Here is a 20,232-nt window from a genome sequence, read left to right as displayed (position 1 = left end):
GTATGTATATATTTAACTGTACAACCCATATTTTTAAAGCATTTTACCATAACGTGCGTATGTTATACAATTACTCCATGAAGACAATGAGGAAAAATACTTCCTAAGGAGCGCGATCTTATGGAAATACTTTTATGTGCTGATACACAATGGTGAGTGGTGTTAAAATAAAGCAATTGTTATTTTTTTTTTTATAAATTTAATATGTTTTGTAAATGTTTTAATACATATATTTATGTAAAACAAATAATAAAATTAAAATTAAAAATGAGTTATAAAAAGGAAAATAATATTATAAAAAAAAAATGCACTTTGTTAAGAATGCTTTTTTTTTTTTTTTTTTTTTTTTTACACATGTTTTCTTCATTTGACACTTAAAACAATTCCACAAATATTGCATAGAAATATAAAATAAACACAAAAAGAATTAATTAACATTTACTTAAGAATTTTAAAGCATTACTATTTTATAACAAACACTTAATACAAATACAAAAAAAAAGACAAATATTTATGAACACAATAAAATTATGCACTGTTCATAAATTTATTTTGATACAGTTTTTAATTCAAAAAAAAAAAAAGTCAACAATTTTAATGGAAAAGGTTTCATAATACCAAAAAAGTAAATAATATTCCATTACTCCTTCTTTTGTAATATTTGTTCCTGTATGTACTGTGGTACTAATGAATACTTGTGAAGTGTCATAGTGTAATTTCCTAAAAATAAATAAAAAAAAAAAAAAAAAAAATTGTGAATCAAGTGGACATTAAAATGATACCTATATTTTTAATATATATGACATTGTTTTATCTCAAGACATATGATGTCTCATGGAATATCTTGGAGTCTTATTGACTAATTTATCACGTTTTTTCATATTTTAATAAACTAAACATCATTTTAAATGTGGGATGTATAACCTCTTCCTTTAGTTATTTTCCGTAGGTCACTAACATACGACAAAATGGAGGCCATGGGAGCTCGGGCGAATATTTCTTTGGTAAATTCATCACCTAATTTAGAAATCCATTTAAGCGGGTATGTACGCATGTATTTATAGGTCTCTCTCAACATATATACACGTCTAAGCATATATATGCCCATATAAACATATGCATAACAGAATGTATGTCAATTCACCCAAACGGATATACTGCAAAAAAAAAGTCAAAGTATATTTTCTCATTTATTGCCTTACTTTCATCCACATGTTGTATTTTTCCCCTTTTTTTAACTAAATCGCTAATTACATCACCTAAATATTCCGTAGGCACTGACACATTCAGCTGCAAGAAAAAAAAAAAATTTTTTTTTTAATTTTTACGTATCACAATAAATATAACATCTTTATAAGTAATTATAAGCGTGTTTCTTCTATTCCTTCATGCGTCAATTTTCAATTTTTTTTTTTTTTTTATAATACATTCATCATGGGCTCCAGGAGCCTAATGGTCACTTTCCTTGCTGCTTCTCTGATAGCTAACCCAGCTGCCAATTTAAATGCATGTTCATTACTATCAACGGGATGAAATGATCCATCGACAATTCTAATAATAATATTTATTAAAGGGGAATTAAAAAGGACCCCTAAATTACACTGTTCCCTTATACCTGTATATATTGCATCAAAATACACAGACGGGATTGCTCCACATGTTATTTCATTCTTTATAATAATATTATTATTAACTTCTGATGTATCAATATTCATACTATTTTTATCCAAATTTTTGTTATTATTTCCATTCTCACCATTTACATATTCTTCATCCTTATAATTATTATCACTAACACTAGCATTATCTTCATCGGCGTCTTCTTCGTCCGAATAATTATACATGGGTTCAATTTTGATGTGTACATCTCCATACTGTCCTCTACCTCCTGACTGTTTAATATACTTTCCTCTGGCTTCAACATTTTCCGTAAATGTTTCTTTATAAGATATTTGAGGTTGTCCATATATTATTGGAATATTAAATTCTTTCTGAATTTTATTAATTATAATTTGTAAATGCAATTCTCCAACACCACTAATAAGTAAATCTTTTGTGTCCTGATTTATGTGAAAAAAAAAAGAATGATCTTCTTTTCTAATTTTAATTAATGCATTAATTAATTTTTCATACTCATTTTTATTTTTATTATATATATAAAAACTTATAATTGGTGGAATATCTTTAATTTTTTTTAACTCTGCTCTTAAAAATACATTACTTAAAGTATCACCAATTTGGGTATCTTTTAACCCAACAAGTCCCACAATATCACCTACACGTGCATTTTCTAATTCATATTTTTCACTAGAATGTATAAAAAATATTTTAGATATTTTTTCGCTCTTTTTTGTTCTATTATTATATATATAATCTCCTCTATTTATTTGACCTTCATATATACGAACATAATTAATATTTCCCAAATGTTGGTCATTCATAATTTTGTATATTAGCCCTACAACTTTTCTCTTATAATTTTTTATATTTAATTCGTTTAACTCTTCTGATATTTGGTGGCTAGGATCTATTTCTGCCTTCCCATTAGTCTCGAAATTCTCTGTCTTGTTACCTGTGCACGCTGTGCTCCTTTTCTTCTTTTCCATGCTGCTATGGCTGCTGTAATCGTTGCTGCAATTGTCGGCACCGTCAGTGCTGTGGTCACTGATACCGCTACTACCAATGCTCACTTTTTTCTCTGCAGTACCCTTCTTTATGCCCTCTTTCTCACTTATATGACCATTCTGAACTTCATTGTCTGAAGGTTTACCTGTGTAGACATCTCCTGCTTTTCCAGTCTTATCCGCATTGAGTTGGACACGCAGCAGCTTTTCCCCTCTTTTACTAACATCATATTTGTATATTATTTGTTTCTTATAATTCTGAATTGAGTCTATAGGAGAAGGTAAGTATTTAACTACAAGATCCAGTAACATATGTATGTTTTTGTTTTTTAAAGCTGACCCGCACATAACTACATTATATTTTTGTTCTACGACTAATTTTCTAATGTACTCTTCAATTTCTTCCACTTCCATAGGCTTATCATTTAAATAATTGTTAAGAAATAGATTAAAATTTTCTGCAATCTGTTCATATAATAAATTTTTATATTTTAAAAATAAATTATAATGTACCTTTGGAATATCTTCAAAAACAAAATTGTGAGAGTTTTTATATACAATCATTTTTTCTTTTAATATATCAATAGTACTAATAAAATTACTCATCTCAAAAACTGGTACATATAATATTAATATTTTTTTATTTAATTTTCTTTTTATTTCTTCAATACAAGAATCAAAATTAGCTCCCACTTTGTCTAATTTATTTAAAAATATAATTCTACTAATATTATATCTGTTAGCTTGTTTCCAAACCGTCTCTGACTGAGATTCTACACCCTCACTACTATCAAATACAACAACTCCACCATCTAAAACTCGTAAGCTCTTTTCTACTTCTGCAGTGAAATCAACATGCCCTGGTGTATCAATTATATTTATCCTATATTCATCTAAATTTTTTTCACTGCCATTCCAATAACAAGTAGTAACAGCAGCATTAATCGTTATACCCTTTTCTCTTTCTATATCAAGATAATCCATTGTTGATAACCCTTCATGTACTTCTCCTATCTTCTTAATTACATTTGTATAATATAATATTCGTTCTGTCGTTGTTGTTTTCCCAGCATCTATATGTGCAATAATACCTATATTTCTATAATTTTCTAATTTGACATCTTTTCTAGAACACAAATTATTTAATTTTAAGCGAAAGATATTTACTTTATTTTTTCTTCTGTTTTGTGGGATAAGTACTCCTCCATTCTTAGGATTTTTATATAAGATAAATAGCTTCACCCTATCTTTCTTCTCCCTCTTATGTTTACCTTCATAATAATGTACCCTCGATTTTTGCCAATTGTTTAACGGCTTTAGCTGCCCACTACTTAACGAGCTTGTTTTTCCCCCATATAATGCGCTTCCTTTCTTATTACATAAAGTTCTTGTAACTTCATTTAATATCAGAATTAACAAAAAAAGGAAGAGCGTTAAAACTTTGTATCTTTTTGATAAAAATAACTTTATCATTTCTGTTTTTTCATCCTTTCATTTTATTTTTACTCAAATTATTTTTTTTTAATTCGATATTTCTTGTTTCTATAAAATAGGAAGAAACGGTAGTGAAATTGTTAATCCCTTTACAAACATGTACATACGTACATACGTGCATACAAAATATGCGAATATGTATATACGTATAACACTGCAATATCTGCTATGTTATTATACTTAAAAATGTTAAGATAAATGTAACAGCACATATTATATATATGTAACGCTGAAAACTCAATTTTTTTTTTTAAAAAAAAAAAAAAAAAAAGCTCTTCACATTATGCAGTGCTGCGTGTATATAACAATTTTCGCTCAAAAAGTAAGCCCTCAAAAAGCAGCTAATTTTTTCTTTAAATAGCTAGGTATAAATATGGAAATGCTCTGGAATGCGCTGTTGCTTCTTTACTTAATATTTATCCATTTTTTTTTTCGATATATTTTTTTTTATTTTGTTAAATATACCTTTTTATTACTATACAGTTTATGGACATAAATGTACCATAAAATTAATCTAGCTCCTTCAACTTATCATTTTGCCTATTTATTTTATTTCTTCTTTTTCTGCAATATTCTGTTATGTTAATGCAGAAAACGAATAATCATAAAGATAATAATAATATATTTCACGGGAATATGATGTAACTTCACATATTTTTATATTAAATAACCATTTTAGATAAAAAATTTTTTTTTTTTTTTTTTTTTTTTTTTTTCATTCCCCCTTCCCTCATTTGTTCTACCCAATTAAAAGACTTAATAATATATGCGACATTAAAAAAAAAAAAGAAAAAGATATGTTAGTAAAAATGTTTAGTGACATTGAGTTTGTACAAGAAAAACATATAAAGTATTTAAACTCGTACACAAGTATATCTAATGCAGAAGAATTTATATTTAATGAAACCCTTAAAATGTGTGGAGTGTTTTATTTCCTTTGTTCTTGTAAAATATTATCTCATAAAATCGATAAAAAAGAAGAGTTTATTAATTTTATTTTAAGGTGTCAAAATATAGATGGTGGTTTTGGTAATAACGTAAATTACGACTCGCATATTGTGTCAACACACCATGCAATATTATCTCTTCTTTTACTAAACTATTCATTTGATAACTTCAATATCTACATGCAAAGTGGGAAAGCCAACATAAATAATGGAAATAATAATGACACTTGTAATGGTACTAATTACCGAGTGAATGAAACTAACGCCCTCGACAGGCTTGTTAACGGGGCCAGTACCAGCAAGGCTGATATTTATTTCGAACCTGAAATTAAGGGGAACAACTACAGTAATAGCTACCGAAGTAGTAACAGCTGTAACAGCCAAGCAACCAAGGAAAAAAGCATACGAGAAAATGCGTGTAACTATATTTTAACCCTACTAAATGAAGACGGTTCGTTTAAGGGTGACAAATGGGGAGAAGTTGACACACGTTTTGTTTACAGTGCTGTTAGCTGCTTAACCATACTAAATAAATTAAACCTAGTTTCAACTGAAAAAATATCATCCTATGTATTAACTAATTATGCTATTTGCGAAAATGGTTTTTCATGGACAAGTGGAAATGAACCACATGCAGCTAGTGTTTTTTGCTGTGTAGCTACATTATTTCTAATTCAGAAATTATATTTAGTTAATGAAAAAAAGCTAGCTGACTGGTTAAGTCTTAGACAAACAAATAATGGCGGGTTTAATGGAAGAGCTGAAAAATTAACCGACACCTGTTATGCATGGTGGATATTCTCCTCTTTAATTATTTTAAAAAAATATAAATGGGTTAATAAAAATGCTTTAAAAAATTATATTCTTCTTTGTCAAGATTTAAATAACGGTGGGATTAGCGATAACCCTGATTGTCTTCCAGATATATGTCATACATTTTTTGGGTTAGCAGCCTTAAGTTTGATAGATAATCTGAACGAGTCAGATAAAATATTACATTTGAAGCAAATGAGCCCAGTTTACGCAATTCCTCTTCAAACGGTCAAAAAAAGAAAACTGCCTCATTATGACATAGATATTTTCTGAAATAAATCTCATCATCATAAGGGGAGCAGAAGGGGGAAGAGAAAGGGGAAAAGATATGCGGATGCGAAAGAATTAGAGAAAAAAAACAAAAAACAGAATCATATTAGTAACTCACCATGCTGAAACACACCCAACGGTGGGTCAATGGAACACTTTTTAATCATTTCGTATTATGTCATTTGATCGAAGTATATCTGTGTTTGGGACTAATATATATATATATATATATATATATATCTTCAACCTGTTCATATGCTTCACCATTCAAATGTAAAATAACCTTAACAGTATAATTTAAGTTTAAACAACATTTTTGATTTTCTTGTAAATTCGTATATAAGCGCGTGATATATAAATTACGATATAATGGTGCAATAAATAAATAAAAAAAAAAAAAAAAAAAAAACATAAAAAATGTATACTTTGCATGTACTGGTAAAAAGCACACACACACACATACACGAACACATGTATATATATGTATATATATACACATGTGTATGTATATCCATACGCCCCTATATACCCATTTTTCTACCTCTTTGTGCGTACTTTTTTATGCATTGAACTTAAAAAAAAGGTAGTCCTTCCACACGTCCTCATCTTATATGATTAATGTATTTATTTTTCAACAGGGGTGATTTCAAAAGATTAACTAAAGAGGATTTGCTGTGAACTTCGTTATTACTTATAATCGTGTTTACCTCGTTCAAAAATTCTAAGCACTGTTTATCATTTTCAAAATTTAGTAATTTGGTCAGTGTTGATATATGTACCTTTATGCTGGTCCTAAATAAAGTATAAATATACATAATGAAAATAAAAGTGAGAAAAAAAGGGGCGATATGGGGGGAAATCTTAATCAATGCCATACTACGTCAATGTACACTGAACTAAACTACACTACATTATGCTACAATGCATAACCCATAGTACACATATTTATCCTTATTGCAATCATGCACAAGGCGCAAGTTCATACTCTCTTGAATGATTTGACGAATACCACGTACATTCACCCATGCACATATTACATATGGCATTATTGTAAACATTTTTTTCATTTTTCTCAAGAATGTCTAAACGTGTATATGTATATGTATATGTATGTTTATGTTTATGTGGATGTATGTATGAATATATGTATACATAGATTTTAAAAATGACGTTTTCCCAAATGAGCATACACGTATAATATATACGTTCGTAATAAAAAGCTGGTCTCCATGTATAAAATAAGTACTTACTTGCATATATTTATGAGAGCCAAAAGTCTATACTTGGGCAAGAATAAAACAATTAAATAATTTGTCAAATATGGCATTTTACTTATTTCATTTTTTTCCAATATATTTTCTTCATTCTTTGTATTCTCAAAATTCTGAATAACACTATGATTTTTTACAAAGCTAACTAACGAATCGACATTTACATTTAGATCAGAATTTTCACTTATTGACATTAAAATAGGCAAATATGTTAATATATGATCATTTACATATATTCTGTAATATATGTATTCATGATTTTGTTCATCATCTAAGGGTGATATCATATTAATATTAATTAAATACATTTTATTTTTAATACATTCATTTAAATAATAACACAACTGTATATTAGCATGATTTTTCTCTTCTTCGGTTAGAGTTAAATATTCTATTAAAAATTCTTGATGCATGTTTTGCAGCGTTAAATAAATAAGCTTGTAGCACAGAAACTCGATCTGATAGGTATGAAAGAAAAAGAAAAATGAGAAGCAGTCATTTTATATGTTCACGAGATCACATACGTATGTACGTACTGTTATGTGCCCAGACATACGTACATAAGAACATACAAAACACGCGCACATACATATATACCTATATATATATATATATATATATATATATGTACATCCACATATATTGCACACTCAAGCACTACCTTTGACTTTTTTATGTTGAGCCTCTGGTACAATTCAAACAATTTGTTGATACACTGAAGAAACTGAAACAGATCATTGTTTACTATACAAATACGAATGTTCGTTTCATAGATGTTTATAACATCGTCATGAAAAATATTCTGTATATTCAAATCTTGTCGTAATGACCTGAATTGCTCATTAACATACTTATAATTCTTGTCTACATTGTATTTATATAAAATATATGCGTACGTGCATTTCAAAACAGAAAAGCTTCTTACCTAAAGGAAGATTAGAGGTTAAAGGAGCAGATGTAAAGGCATGTAAAAATAAATATATAAATATATATATACGTATGTATGTATTTATGAATGTACGTGTGAATGTATGTACGTGTGAATGTATGTACGTGTGAATGTATGTACGTGTGAATGTATGTACGTGTGAATGCATGTACGTGTAACACAGTTTTACATTTTTGCGCTCCGGCAAGGAGGTTAGTCTGAAAAAGAATTTTTGAATATTCTTGCACTCGCCAACAAAATTTTTATTCTTATAACAATTAGAGTAGTTGTATTTATCCATTAACATCTCAAGATTTTTGTATTCTTCACTTCCTTTTTCCCCCTTCACATCAATGTAAAAAACATTTTCGTTTAATTCGTTCCTTTTATTTTTTCCAATATCGTAACATCTTTCCTTTCTTTTTTCTCTTCTTTCAATTTCTTGTGAACTTAGTTTCATTTTCTTGTCATTTAAACTGCTACCAATTATATCGTTGTCCAGGTCGAGTGCATAACCCAATTTTCTTTTCAACCCTAAAAACGAATGAATCAGAATAAAATTTCAAATATGCACGACGTGAGAGATGAGCAGGTAAAACGTAAGGGGCGAGAGGAATAACGGTATAAAGCGAACGATATGAAGCGAACGATATGAAGCGAACGATATGAAGCGAACGATATGAAGCGAACGATATGAAGCGAACGATATGAAGCGAACGATATGAAGCGAACGATATGAAGCAAACGATATGAAGCAACGGGCATAGAACAAACAGACAGTGCACTGCCCTCGTAACGAACAAAATGTTACTTTTTTGATGGGAGAAGAAATACACGTCCATGGAGAGCACATCCTCCTTTGTTGGAAAAATATTATTCATCCAAAAGTTGGATCTAATTATTCTTTTTTTTTTCAGAGTAAATAATTTATTTGTAAATGCCTTTAAACACTTTAAAAATTCTTTATTTTTGCACTGTTCTCTAAAATGGTCATTTAAATTATTTATATATGTTTTAAAATTATCACATCTATTTGTTATTTCAATATTGTTACTATGAAATTTTTCTATATTTGATGTTCTATTTGTTTTGTTGTCTCTATTTTTAAATGCTCCATATCTATTATTCGCTTCTTTGTTATTATTGTAAATCATTATTTCTTCTGTGTCTTCATCTTCTTTTACATAATCTTCAGAGTTGTATTCATTTCCTGACTTATCAAACTCTACATCCTCTTCATTCCCCCACTTCTCTTCTTTATTCCTTGGCTTATTTTCATACGCAAATTTATCCTTAAAATGAGATCTATAATTAATTCCATTGCTTTTATTCATGTGGTTATTACTAACGCCATTATTATTACTATTAATGTTATCGTCGTTTATTCCGCCATTATAAGCACCATAATGAACTCTAACATGGCTATTTTTTTCATTATTATCCTCATAACTTTCGACTCTATTATAATTATTATTATTATTTTTATAACTATTATTTTTATAACTATTATTTTTATAACTATCATTGTTATAACTATCATTGTTATAACTATCATTGTTATAATTATCGTTACTATAATTATCGTTACTATAATTATCATTATTATAATTATCATTATTATAATTATCATTATTATAATTATCATTATTATTGTTGTTTATATTTTTGTGGTTACTATTACCGCTACTCTTCGTAAAATTAAATCTGCTTATCCCATGGTTGAAATTTCCCTTGCTCAAAGCAGTTCCGTTATTCGGCGTAGTAACATTAGAAAAATTATTCAAATTCCTTGCACTTTTATTCATAACATTTGGGGTATTATTCATGTTGTACATGTTCGTCATATTCTTAACTTTATTATTATAGCTGTGATTGTTGTTCCCTATATATTCTTCTCCTCTAAAATTGTGGGACACATTAATATTTGAAAAAACATCTGCTCTATTTTCTTTACCATTATTATTACTATTATTATTATTACTATTATTATTATTACTACTATTGTTATAACTACTATTGTTATAACTACTATTGTTATAACTACTATTGTTATAACTACTATTGTTATAACTACTATTGTTATAACTATTATTATTATAACTACTATTGTTATAACTACTATTGTTATAACTATTATTATTATAACTATTATTATTATTAAGACTTCTACTATTCGTAACGAAGGCGCCATCATAAGGTACATGATTCTTATCACTCGCACTGTTATTCATGTAAAAAAAATCATTTGCTTTTTTCACACCATTGTTCATAACATTGTTCACTACATTGTTTACGGCACTGCTGACTGCACTATTTGCTGCACTATTTGCTGCACTATTTACTGCACTATTTGCTGCACTATTTACTGCACTATTTGCTGCACTATTTACTGCACTACCTGCTACATTGTCCATGCTCACATTTTTATGGTCATTCTTTATAGTGCTATTTAACACATCCCTACTGCTCTTATTGCTTTTGTTGTCTCTTCTTTCAAAAGTAAACATACCTCTAAATTCGGTGTTGGCTAAACTGTTTTCATCCTGTACATAACCAGGAGAAAACATATTTTTTTCTTTTTCCTTTTCATTATTTTTATTTTCTTCACTCAAATCACTGACTTCACTTACAGCCTCATTGATAGTCTTGTGGTTCTGATCATTTGACGGTTTGTTATACGTTTGGAAAATTTTATTTTTTGATTTATTTATAGTAAAACTAATTTTTTTTTTTACTTCTTCATTATTATTTTGAGTGAACTCTTTGTTCTTACTACTGTTATAATGATTGTTATTAAAACTTCTATTATTATTGCTGTCATTATTGATACTATTTCCAAACGAGATGTTTTGCAAATCGCCTGACTGTTCAGGTGGAGGAAAATCAGAAAAAGTTTTCCTCTCTTTCTTATTTTTATTTAACTTCTTCATTTCCTCAATTGAATCAATCATATTACTAATTTTTTCCGCTTTAAAATTATACAAATTGTTCAACTTACTACAGCTCTCTTTATTCTCATTGTCCTTCGTATTACTTGAAGAATAAGCATGGTCATAATTCAGTGAATTCTTATTAGTACTGCTACTACTGTAATTGGTAGTATTACCATTGTTATTGACACTACTATCATTGTTACTGCTCATATCACCGCCGTTTAACATGGACAAGTTTGACAACTTCTTATGATCAGTCAGGGGTAAATTAATGTTACCAATATTTAAATTCATTTGATCATATAAATTTAATTTTTGACAAGTCATATTTTGAAAACTACTTTGTTGTTGTAGTAAATACTGTTGTAAGTTTGTTTGTTGTTGATAATACAACAAATTGGACGATACACAATTATTTATTTGTTTTATCGATTCAGGTGATGATAATATAGCATTTTTTACTAGCAAAAAATATCTATTTAAAGTTACAAATATATACTTTTTTGATTCCATTGCAGCTTCTTTTTCAGGGTACCCTAGTTTAAGATAATGATAAAAAACATGAAAATAGTATATTTCTTTTACCTTATTGATGTACAGTTCTACATAGTTATGATTATTCCCATCTTCATGAATATTACTGTTAATACTACTATTATTAGTAGTACTACTATTATTCTTAGTACTACTATTATTAGTAGTACTATTATTATTATTATTATTATTGCTATTATTATTACTATTACTATTACTATTACTATTATTATTATTATTATTATTATTATTATTATTATTATTATTATTCATATAGTAGAACATGTTGTTGTTATTACTGCTGCTCTCTTCCTTCCCTCCAGCCCCCAGTTCGCACTTCCCACTGTTACTGTTACTATTACTAGTGCTACTGTAGTTGTAACCACCGCCATACATATTTAGGCAGTTATAATTTAAGCTATTGGAAGAGTTATTCACATTTTGATAGTAGTTATCATTCTTACTATAAAAGTAGTTGTTCGTTCTGTAACTACTTATATAACTACTATTTTGGTAGCTACTCTGAACACTATTAGTAACATTAAAATTCTGTAGATTGTTTATAGCACCATTGGGTATATTATAGCTCATGTAATTCGGAATAGTATATAAACTATTGTTTAGATCATTTCTATTATGATAATAAGTATTCACACTGTTATTATTATTGCTATTGTTATATAATGAACTCCCTTTATTGTTCCTATTATTCCCTTCTTTTCCACCTTTATTCGTTTCATTCATCTTTTCTTCTTTTCCAAATATATATGTGCGTATATAAGTTTAACAACTATAAAATGGGAAATGGAAACATATACGTGCTTTCATAGAGCGGTGCTCGACCGTGTGGCAGTTTGGTAGTTATGCACTTATGCGGTTATGCTGCTTCCTCTTTTAAGCCTTCACAAATAAGCACCAAATGCAATCGAGGACAGTAACAGTAATAACAAATTTTCAAAAATTACTAAAATGAGCTTTTTGGGAAAAAGCTATAAAACCATTCCCAAAAGTAATTAGTGCTCAATGTATTCCACGTATATATAAGTCCATTATAAAACTATATTATTTTGCACACATATATACATTTTGTTACATCGTATATTTACTACATAACAAGTAAAAAAATATTCATGATTGAGCGTATAATACATATACATACGCGCGGTTATCTACTAACTCGTTTGAATATATATTTATATCTACTGTGTTTTGTCAGGTACGCATTTTAAATATGCACTTTTTTTTAACTTCACAATATTTCATTTAAATTACAAAGTTTTTACAAAATAAATGAAAAAATTTTAAATAAATGGAAGATAATAAAGCACATTTCACTATGTTAAAATAGTAAACACAATATTATCAAATAAACGAATTATTAGGAAAAGCAAAATTTTAAGAATAAAATGTTTACTTTAAATTAAATTGTAAAGAAATGAATGAAGGGAAAAAAAAAAAAAAAAAACTCGTAAAAAGATTATGGAAAAAGGCGAAAAAAAAAAAAAAAAAAACAAAATATAAGAAAAAGAAAAAGATGAACCAAATAAGAAAAAAGGAAAAACAAAAAGAAAAAGAAAAAGATGAACCAAAAAACAAAAAAACAAAAAACGAAAAACAAAAAACAAAAATCGAGAAACCAAAAAGAAAAAACAAAATAAAAATAAAAAATTGCTTCGAATTCAATAAAATAACTTCAATCAACTGCAACAATATACGTTAAAATTGCTTTTTGTAGATGGCATTATACATATTTATTAAACATTTTGTAAATGCGCGCGCCTTTATGTTTTATATACAATGAAATAATTTGTTCAATGACAAGGCATAGGCATTTTTACATTTAAAAAAAAAAAATGTTTATGTGATATGTACACATACATATATTATACATATTATTTATATATATGTTTACATATATCTTTGTACATTTATGTATGTATATATGCACATACATATGCGTACGTGTGATCATTTAAAATGATTTTCTTTTAATATCACACTTTGTTTAAATATTAAAATCAGCGTATTTTTAAATGTATTTTTTTTTTTTTTTTATCGCAATATGCCTAACTTGTAATTTTCAAATTTCTGAACTCTCATAATACTTGCAAACTTTGTACAAACAAAGGAATCTGTAATAATTGTAAATATTTACAAAATCTCGCACACATTTAAAAATGGTTTTAAATATTCTATAAAATATATAGGTAATTTTTTTTTTTTTTTTTTTTTTATAATTTTGATATTTTATATTTTTTTCATTTTTTATAAATAAGTTTATGTGTACATAGAACTTTGTGGAGATGGAGAAGGTCAAATATTATTTTCTCGTTCCCTTCACAATTTTATATATATACATATGGGAAATAATAATAAAAAAAAAAATTTGACTATGCAAATGAAATTTTGTTCTGTATCGCGACACTTCATTGTTGCTGTGTTCAACTGCAATTTTATGAACACTTCGTAATATCAGAAATTGAACAAGACATTATTGTTAAAAAAACAAAAAAGAATCTTACTAATTAGGATTTATTTGTGGTAAGCAAATGTTGTTAAATTGGGCAGCACACCTCTTTTTTTTTTTTTCTTTCTTTAATTTAATTTTTTATTTTTCGAATATTTTTCAGTTTTTCTTTATCATTTCCCATTACAATGTGTGGAAGCGATGTAAAGCTAACGCTATATGACGTACAGTTTATTCAAGTTGTTAATTTTAGTAAAATGTTTGGTAATAATTAACAAGCCATAAATTAATAAGATATATTTACGCGTGCATAAGCACCCCCTTCATATTGTTGTCTTCGTTCCCCTATATGGTATTTATTGTTTGAAAGATTAAACATGTTTTTGTAAAAATAAGTGGTAAATAAATATGATGGGCTTAAATGATGGACATATATGATGGACATATATGATGGGCCTAAATGATGGACATATATGATGGGCCTAAATGATGGACATATATGATGGGCCTAAATGATGGACATATATGATGGGCCTAAATGATGGACATATATGATGGGCCTAAAAGATGGGCTTAAATGATGGGCACAAATGATGAACTTCAGTTATTGTACTAATTGACATTTATAAAAGATCAAAGTACTAATGTTATAATACTCCAATTTGATTAATTACCTATGCTACTTATTTATTTGTATATATATATATATATATATATATATATATATATATATTGAAAATGAAGAAATTTGTAAAAAAAAGGAAGGAACAAATGATCCGCCTCCCCCCTCTTCTAATTTTTTTTTTTTTTTTAGTATCCAACCACTGCATTGTTATATAATTCTTTAAACGAAGTAAGCGCTCACTTCCTTAGGGTATCATGCCAAGAGATCTTTTTAGGTTTTACATAACCCTGATGAATTATATATTTTAATTGGATTGGTGCGAAGTTATTTTCGTTATATATATGATGCATATTATTGCTCATATTACTTGAATGAGTATCAAACCCCTCTGGAGTCTCCTCGTTTGGTAAAAGTAATGTTCTTTCAATTGAGTAGTCTATGTCGTATATTATACGTAGGGGGGTATATTTACTATTAGTATCCCTCATCTTGTGTGTAGTACTATTATTCAAGGTCATTTTAAACTTTTTTTTTTTTAGTAAATACATCGGTTTCTTTGTAGTATGGGGAAAAAAGGTGCATTCTTTCATTTCTTCTTTACTGGTTTCTGTTTTTATATCTTCTAACTTTTTTTTTGTTTTTTTTTTAAAATAGCTAATATGCGTATTCAAATCAGCATTTACAAATTTAGGATCTAAAAAGCATATATTTTTTAATTCTTTGTTTTTTTTCATATCCATGATTATTCTCCTTTTCTTTTCATTATCTATTCTTTTCAAATAATACACATAATTATAAAAATTCGTTACTATATTTTTGGGGTATCTTAACACTCCAAATACATCATTGTCGTTGTTCAAACTGCTTGTCTGGACAAACTCGTTTATAATATCTATAAAAATTTCTTTTCTTATAAACCCTTCTTTACTTTGAAAAACTGATACATCTTTTAAAATTAAAAGTAAGAAGTGTGCAAAGTACTTTGTACAGAAAAATGGATTATCACCTTCATACCTTTTGGCATCATATTTAGAATCCTCTTCATTGACATCCTTTTCATTTAATTTTATATTTTTTAGTATGAAATTTACATTATTTTTATAAATCATCTCAATCACAGAACAAGCATATTTCTGATCAATGCACCCTTCATTATTCTTGTCAAATAAAAAATATATATTTAAAATGTTTTTTAAAACAGCCATATTAACCAATTTCTTATTATTTTTTTGACTATTTAATATTCCTTCTTTTGATCTATTTGTCTCTTCTTCCTTGTCTGATGTATCTCTCATTAGGGAAAAGGAAACCTCACTGTTATTTCTAGACAACTTGTCTTCTTCATTTATTAAAAATGAACTATCTTTACTCTCTAATTTATCGCTAGAATTTACACAAATATTCTCTCTCTTATAAATATCATCACTGCTGTATTTTTCCCTACATTCTAGTAAATTATTCTTTATTCTGATAATTTTCTCTTTTTCACTTTCCCTATTGCATAATTTAAAATTGTTAAAATATCCCTCTTTATCAATTTTTTTCTTTTCCCCACCATTTAATCCAACCATTTTAGTGTATTTTAAATAACGTATGTCATCATCCCCTCTGTTAGAAAAAAATGCACATATTCCACTTTTCATTTTAAATATCTTTCCCTTGAATATGCATTAAAAAAGAATCACATGAAAATGGCAAATATATTAGTATAAACATTATATGTGTTTAACATTCCCTTTATATGGAAAGAATTTTATTCTTTTCTTTTCCCCTTTTTCAAATATAAACATTTTGCATTTAAAACGAAGTGCGTTCAATTTGCATCAACATGAATAATACAACTGTTGTCAACGTAAGTTGGACCAAAAGGAAAATTTTATGTACACCCATAAACATAAATGCATATATATATATATATATATATATTTAATAAAAAGTACTCTATATCAAAAGAAATTCTGTATATCTATATGACGAAAATAAATACAATTTCTTGTTATGTGCTTCCCTCTGATAGGAACAGCGTTCATAATTACGTAACATGCATATATATGCATAATATGCAGAGAGAAGTCAATTCATTTATACACTTTTGCAAATCGCTTTAAAGTTGACATATATAGAAAACAAGCACATAAATTTCAAAAGATGAAAAAACAAAAACCAAAAAAAAAAGTTATACCAATTAACAAGATTGACAATGAAAAATTATGAGAACAAAAAAGATCTGTACAAATCAGTAAAAAAAAATAAAAAATAAATAATTATACCTATTAATGACAGCGAAAAATTATGAGAACAAAAAAGAGCTGAACAAGTCATAAAAAAAAAAAAAAAAAATAGCAATTTTTTTCCATATTATCAGTGTTTGTTTTTATATTGATCGTTCCAAACAATGGTAAATAAGCAAAAATTGCTAGTTTTGTTCCAAACAAAGGAATATAAGCAGAAATTGCTAATTTGTTCCAAACAAAGGAATATAAGCAGAAATTGCTAGTTTTGTTCCAAACAAAGGAATATAAGCAGAAATTGCTAATTTGTTCCAAACAAAGGAATATAAGCAGAAATTGCTAGTTTTGTTCCAAACAAAGAAATATAAGCAGAAATTGCAAGTTTTCGTTTAAAAAGGATCTTTCAAAGGTTTACGCGAAATTTCCAACGTTAATACAAAAAATAGGTAGAAAACAAAACTAATGATTTAGAAAATATGTAAAGTACCTGAAACAAATACAGCACATGCCGAAGTGGAATATTTGGAAATAATGAAAAAATACGAAACAGATGGCTTCGACAATTACTGTAAATTAATTAAGAGGAAAATCAAAGAAATAAGCGAAGATGAAATAGAAACAGCGAATTTGTTCGAAAAACTGATTAAAAAATATAACTTAAAAAGCATAAAAAGGGTCTCTCTTCCAGTACAAAAAAATTGTTGCTTTAGCTGTCGTTCATCAGCTAACTACTTTTATAATTACTATTATAAAAAAAAGGAACCGGTTATCATTACAAATTTAAATCATAAAATAGGAAACTGCGTCAAATATTTTGACAATAAGAATATTGTTAAATATATAGGAGATACAAAAGTAAGCATACACGTAAGTAACTCCAAATTTTTAAATAATGTAAATAAAAATTTTCGATATACGCTCTCATCCTTAACAAATTTTATTTTACTTATTGGAAAAGAAAATAAAAAAAAAAAAGTTAATAATAATTTTTCAATAAATTGTAAACAAGACAGAAAAAAAATATATATAACATTTAATAATGATAAAGAGGTTTATCAAAAAAAAAATTTAGCAAAACATGAAGACAGCATTAGTAATTGTCAAGAAGGGAAAAATAACAAATTAAAATATCAAGAAGAATGTTTTGAAAATTATTTAGTAGATAACAAAACTTTAATACAAAACGATGGAAATGAAATAATATTAGACAACTCTTCTATTAGCAATGATGCTGCAGAAACGAACGGAAAAATCTTACCCTATCATGTAAAAGACGGAAATCACAAAAGGGTAAAGTGTGCAAATGGCAAAGACAATAATAGTAGGGATTCGAATAATTACTACTACTATTACAGATCATTGGGAACAAATCATTTTAAGGATGTGTCAAATATAAAAAAAATGAATTCATTCATAAAAGATAATTTTTTTTTACCTGCTGAAATTTATCCCCCTTATGAAAAGTTTGAATTTTTTTCCTCTGTGTTAAGAATAGGACAAACTAATATTTTTATATGGCTACATTATGACATCCCTGATAATTTTTTAATACAAATAAAAGGAAGAAAGAAAATTTTATTAATTCCCCCGAAATTTATAAAATATTTTAACATTATCAATTCTTCTTCATCTTACAATTTATTCCACATTTTAATTAAAAAAAACAAATTAAGTAAAAAAGAAAAAATTATAAAAAAAATACTTCAAAAATTTGCTCTCGTAGCAGACATATATGAAGGAGACGTTTTATTTATCCCCTCCTTATGGTTGCACTATGTCTATAATATGCCAGCACACACATATTTAAAGAAGAGATATAAAAAGTATCACCAATATTTGTATACTGTAACAGAGAAATTACAAGGAAGTTTTTTTTCAAAGGAATATAAGAAGGAATATGACAAAAAAAAAAATTTATCCTCTTATAATTTTTACAAAAATTCTAAATTTAAAATAATCGGAAGAAACAAAACAAAAAAAAAAAAAAATACGTATGTAGTTACCAAAAAATTTAAGAGGAAACATGAAAGTAAGATTCGATTACGATATCTTGCAAATAATATATTTTTGTACACAAATAAATCAGATAACCTGAACTGTTCAGAACATTTATCTTATGTACCAAAGGATGCTGATAAAAATGAGTTAATAACACACTATAGTCATTTAGAAAATTATGAAGAATATTTGAAGAAGAATTTTCACATTTTTATTGACTCAAACTGTGTGCAAAGTTGCAATAGAACGAGTAACAATGAAAAGAAAGGGAAAAAATTTCTATCCACTAGGAACGATAACAAAAAAATGGCTTATAATAAAAAAATAGAAGAAAAGGATAATTCTGAACATTTAAAGCATGCTGATAATACTGCAACTTCGAAAGTGATAGAAGAAAAGGGAAGCGATTCATCTGAAGATTTTTACTTAAATGCCAAGTTAAATATTAGCGTCAATTACTTTTTTAGAAAAAGAAAAGAAATCTGTTTATTTAATAAAAAAGATTTATACGGAAATCAAGATATTCACGTGGTTAATCAAATTTTTAAAAAAATTCAAAAAGAAATAAAACCCCTCATTTCGGTGCCAGCCAAGTATAAAAATTTTTATTTGCAGAAAATACAAGGGTTCCTATATTCCTACCTAGATGAGGAGTATATATAAAAAAAAAGCATATATATATAATGTATATACTGTTCGTACATACAAATATTGGTGTATATTAAGTCTCCATGACTTAACAGAAATGCTGGAAGCACTAGTAAATAAATTAAAAACAAATGTTAAAATAAGTCTGAAATGGATGATAGGTTTTTAAATAAAAGGAAACAACAGTTAATACGTAAGCTGATTAACTATTACAAACAAGAAGGGGAGGGGATATAGGAACGAGCACAAAAAAATTTTAATATTAAAAATAAAATTTTAAATATAAATATAAGTAAAATTAAAATATAAATAAAATTATAAATATACGTAAAATTATAAATATACGTAAAATTATAAATATAAGTAAAATTAAAATATAAATAAAATTATAAATATACGTAAAATTATAATTTAAATAAAAATAAAATTGTGCGGTCACCACTACTAAA

At 27.1% G+C, this 20,232-nt stretch overlaps 5 protein-coding genes across 5 annotated transcripts; 2 read left to right on the top strand and 3 right to left on the bottom strand.

The window, feature by feature from the left end:
- Window positions 1–640: 640 nt before the first annotated feature.
- MKS88_003940 (elongation factor G) lies at window positions 641–4,097 on the bottom strand (the record flags this gene model as incomplete). Its single annotated transcript, XM_067217077.1, has 4 exons — window positions 641–720; window positions 925–1,017; window positions 1,203–1,290; window positions 1,428–4,097. 4 exons carry the CDS (start codon window positions 4,095–4,097, stop codon window positions 641–643), a joined length of 2,931 nt encoding a protein of 976 aa, XP_067072748.1.
- A 606-nt stretch (window positions 4,098–4,703) lies between these two features.
- On the top strand, window positions 4,704–6,151 carry MKS88_003939 (geranylgeranyl transferase type-2 subunit beta; the record flags this gene model as incomplete). The annotated part of the gene is made up of 2 exons (XM_067217076.1): window positions 4,704–4,759; window positions 4,873–6,151. 2 exons carry the CDS (start codon window positions 4,704–4,706, stop codon window positions 6,149–6,151), a joined length of 1,335 nt encoding a protein of 444 aa, XP_067072747.1.
- Window positions 6,152–6,750: 599 nt separating this feature from the next.
- On the bottom strand, window positions 6,751–12,558 carry MKS88_003938 (SAC3 domain-containing protein; the record flags this gene model as incomplete). Its single annotated transcript, XM_067217075.1, has 5 exons — window positions 6,751–6,940; window positions 7,399–7,877; window positions 8,081–8,344; window positions 8,538–8,881; window positions 9,159–12,558. 5 exons carry the CDS (start codon window positions 12,556–12,558, stop codon window positions 6,751–6,753), a joined length of 4,677 nt encoding a protein of 1,558 aa, XP_067072746.1.
- A 2,584-nt stretch (window positions 12,559–15,142) lies between these two features.
- On the bottom strand, window positions 15,143–16,549 carry MKS88_003937 (uncharacterized protein; the record flags this gene model as incomplete). Its single annotated transcript, XM_067217074.1, has 1 exon — window positions 15,143–16,549. One exon carries the CDS (start codon window positions 16,547–16,549, stop codon window positions 15,143–15,145), a length of 1,407 nt encoding a protein of 468 aa, XP_067072745.1.
- A 1,119-nt stretch (window positions 16,550–17,668) lies between these two features.
- MKS88_003936 (JmjC domain-containing protein 2) lies at window positions 17,669–19,798 on the top strand (the record flags this gene model as incomplete). Its single annotated transcript, XM_067217073.1, has 1 exon — window positions 17,669–19,798. The coding sequence occupies one exon, from the start codon at window positions 17,669–17,671 to the stop codon at window positions 19,796–19,798; it is 2,130 nt and encodes a 709-aa protein (XP_067072744.1).
- Window positions 19,799–20,232: the final 434 nt, after the last annotated feature.

This window comes from Plasmodium brasilianum, chromosome 11, assembly GCF_023973825.1.
Source record: "Plasmodium brasilianum strain Bolivian I chromosome 11, whole genome shotgun sequence".
Taxonomy (NCBI): Eukaryota; Apicomplexa; class Aconoidasida; order Haemosporida; family Plasmodiidae; genus Plasmodium; species Plasmodium brasilianum.
This window is presented reverse-complemented; position numbering and strand designations above follow the sequence as displayed.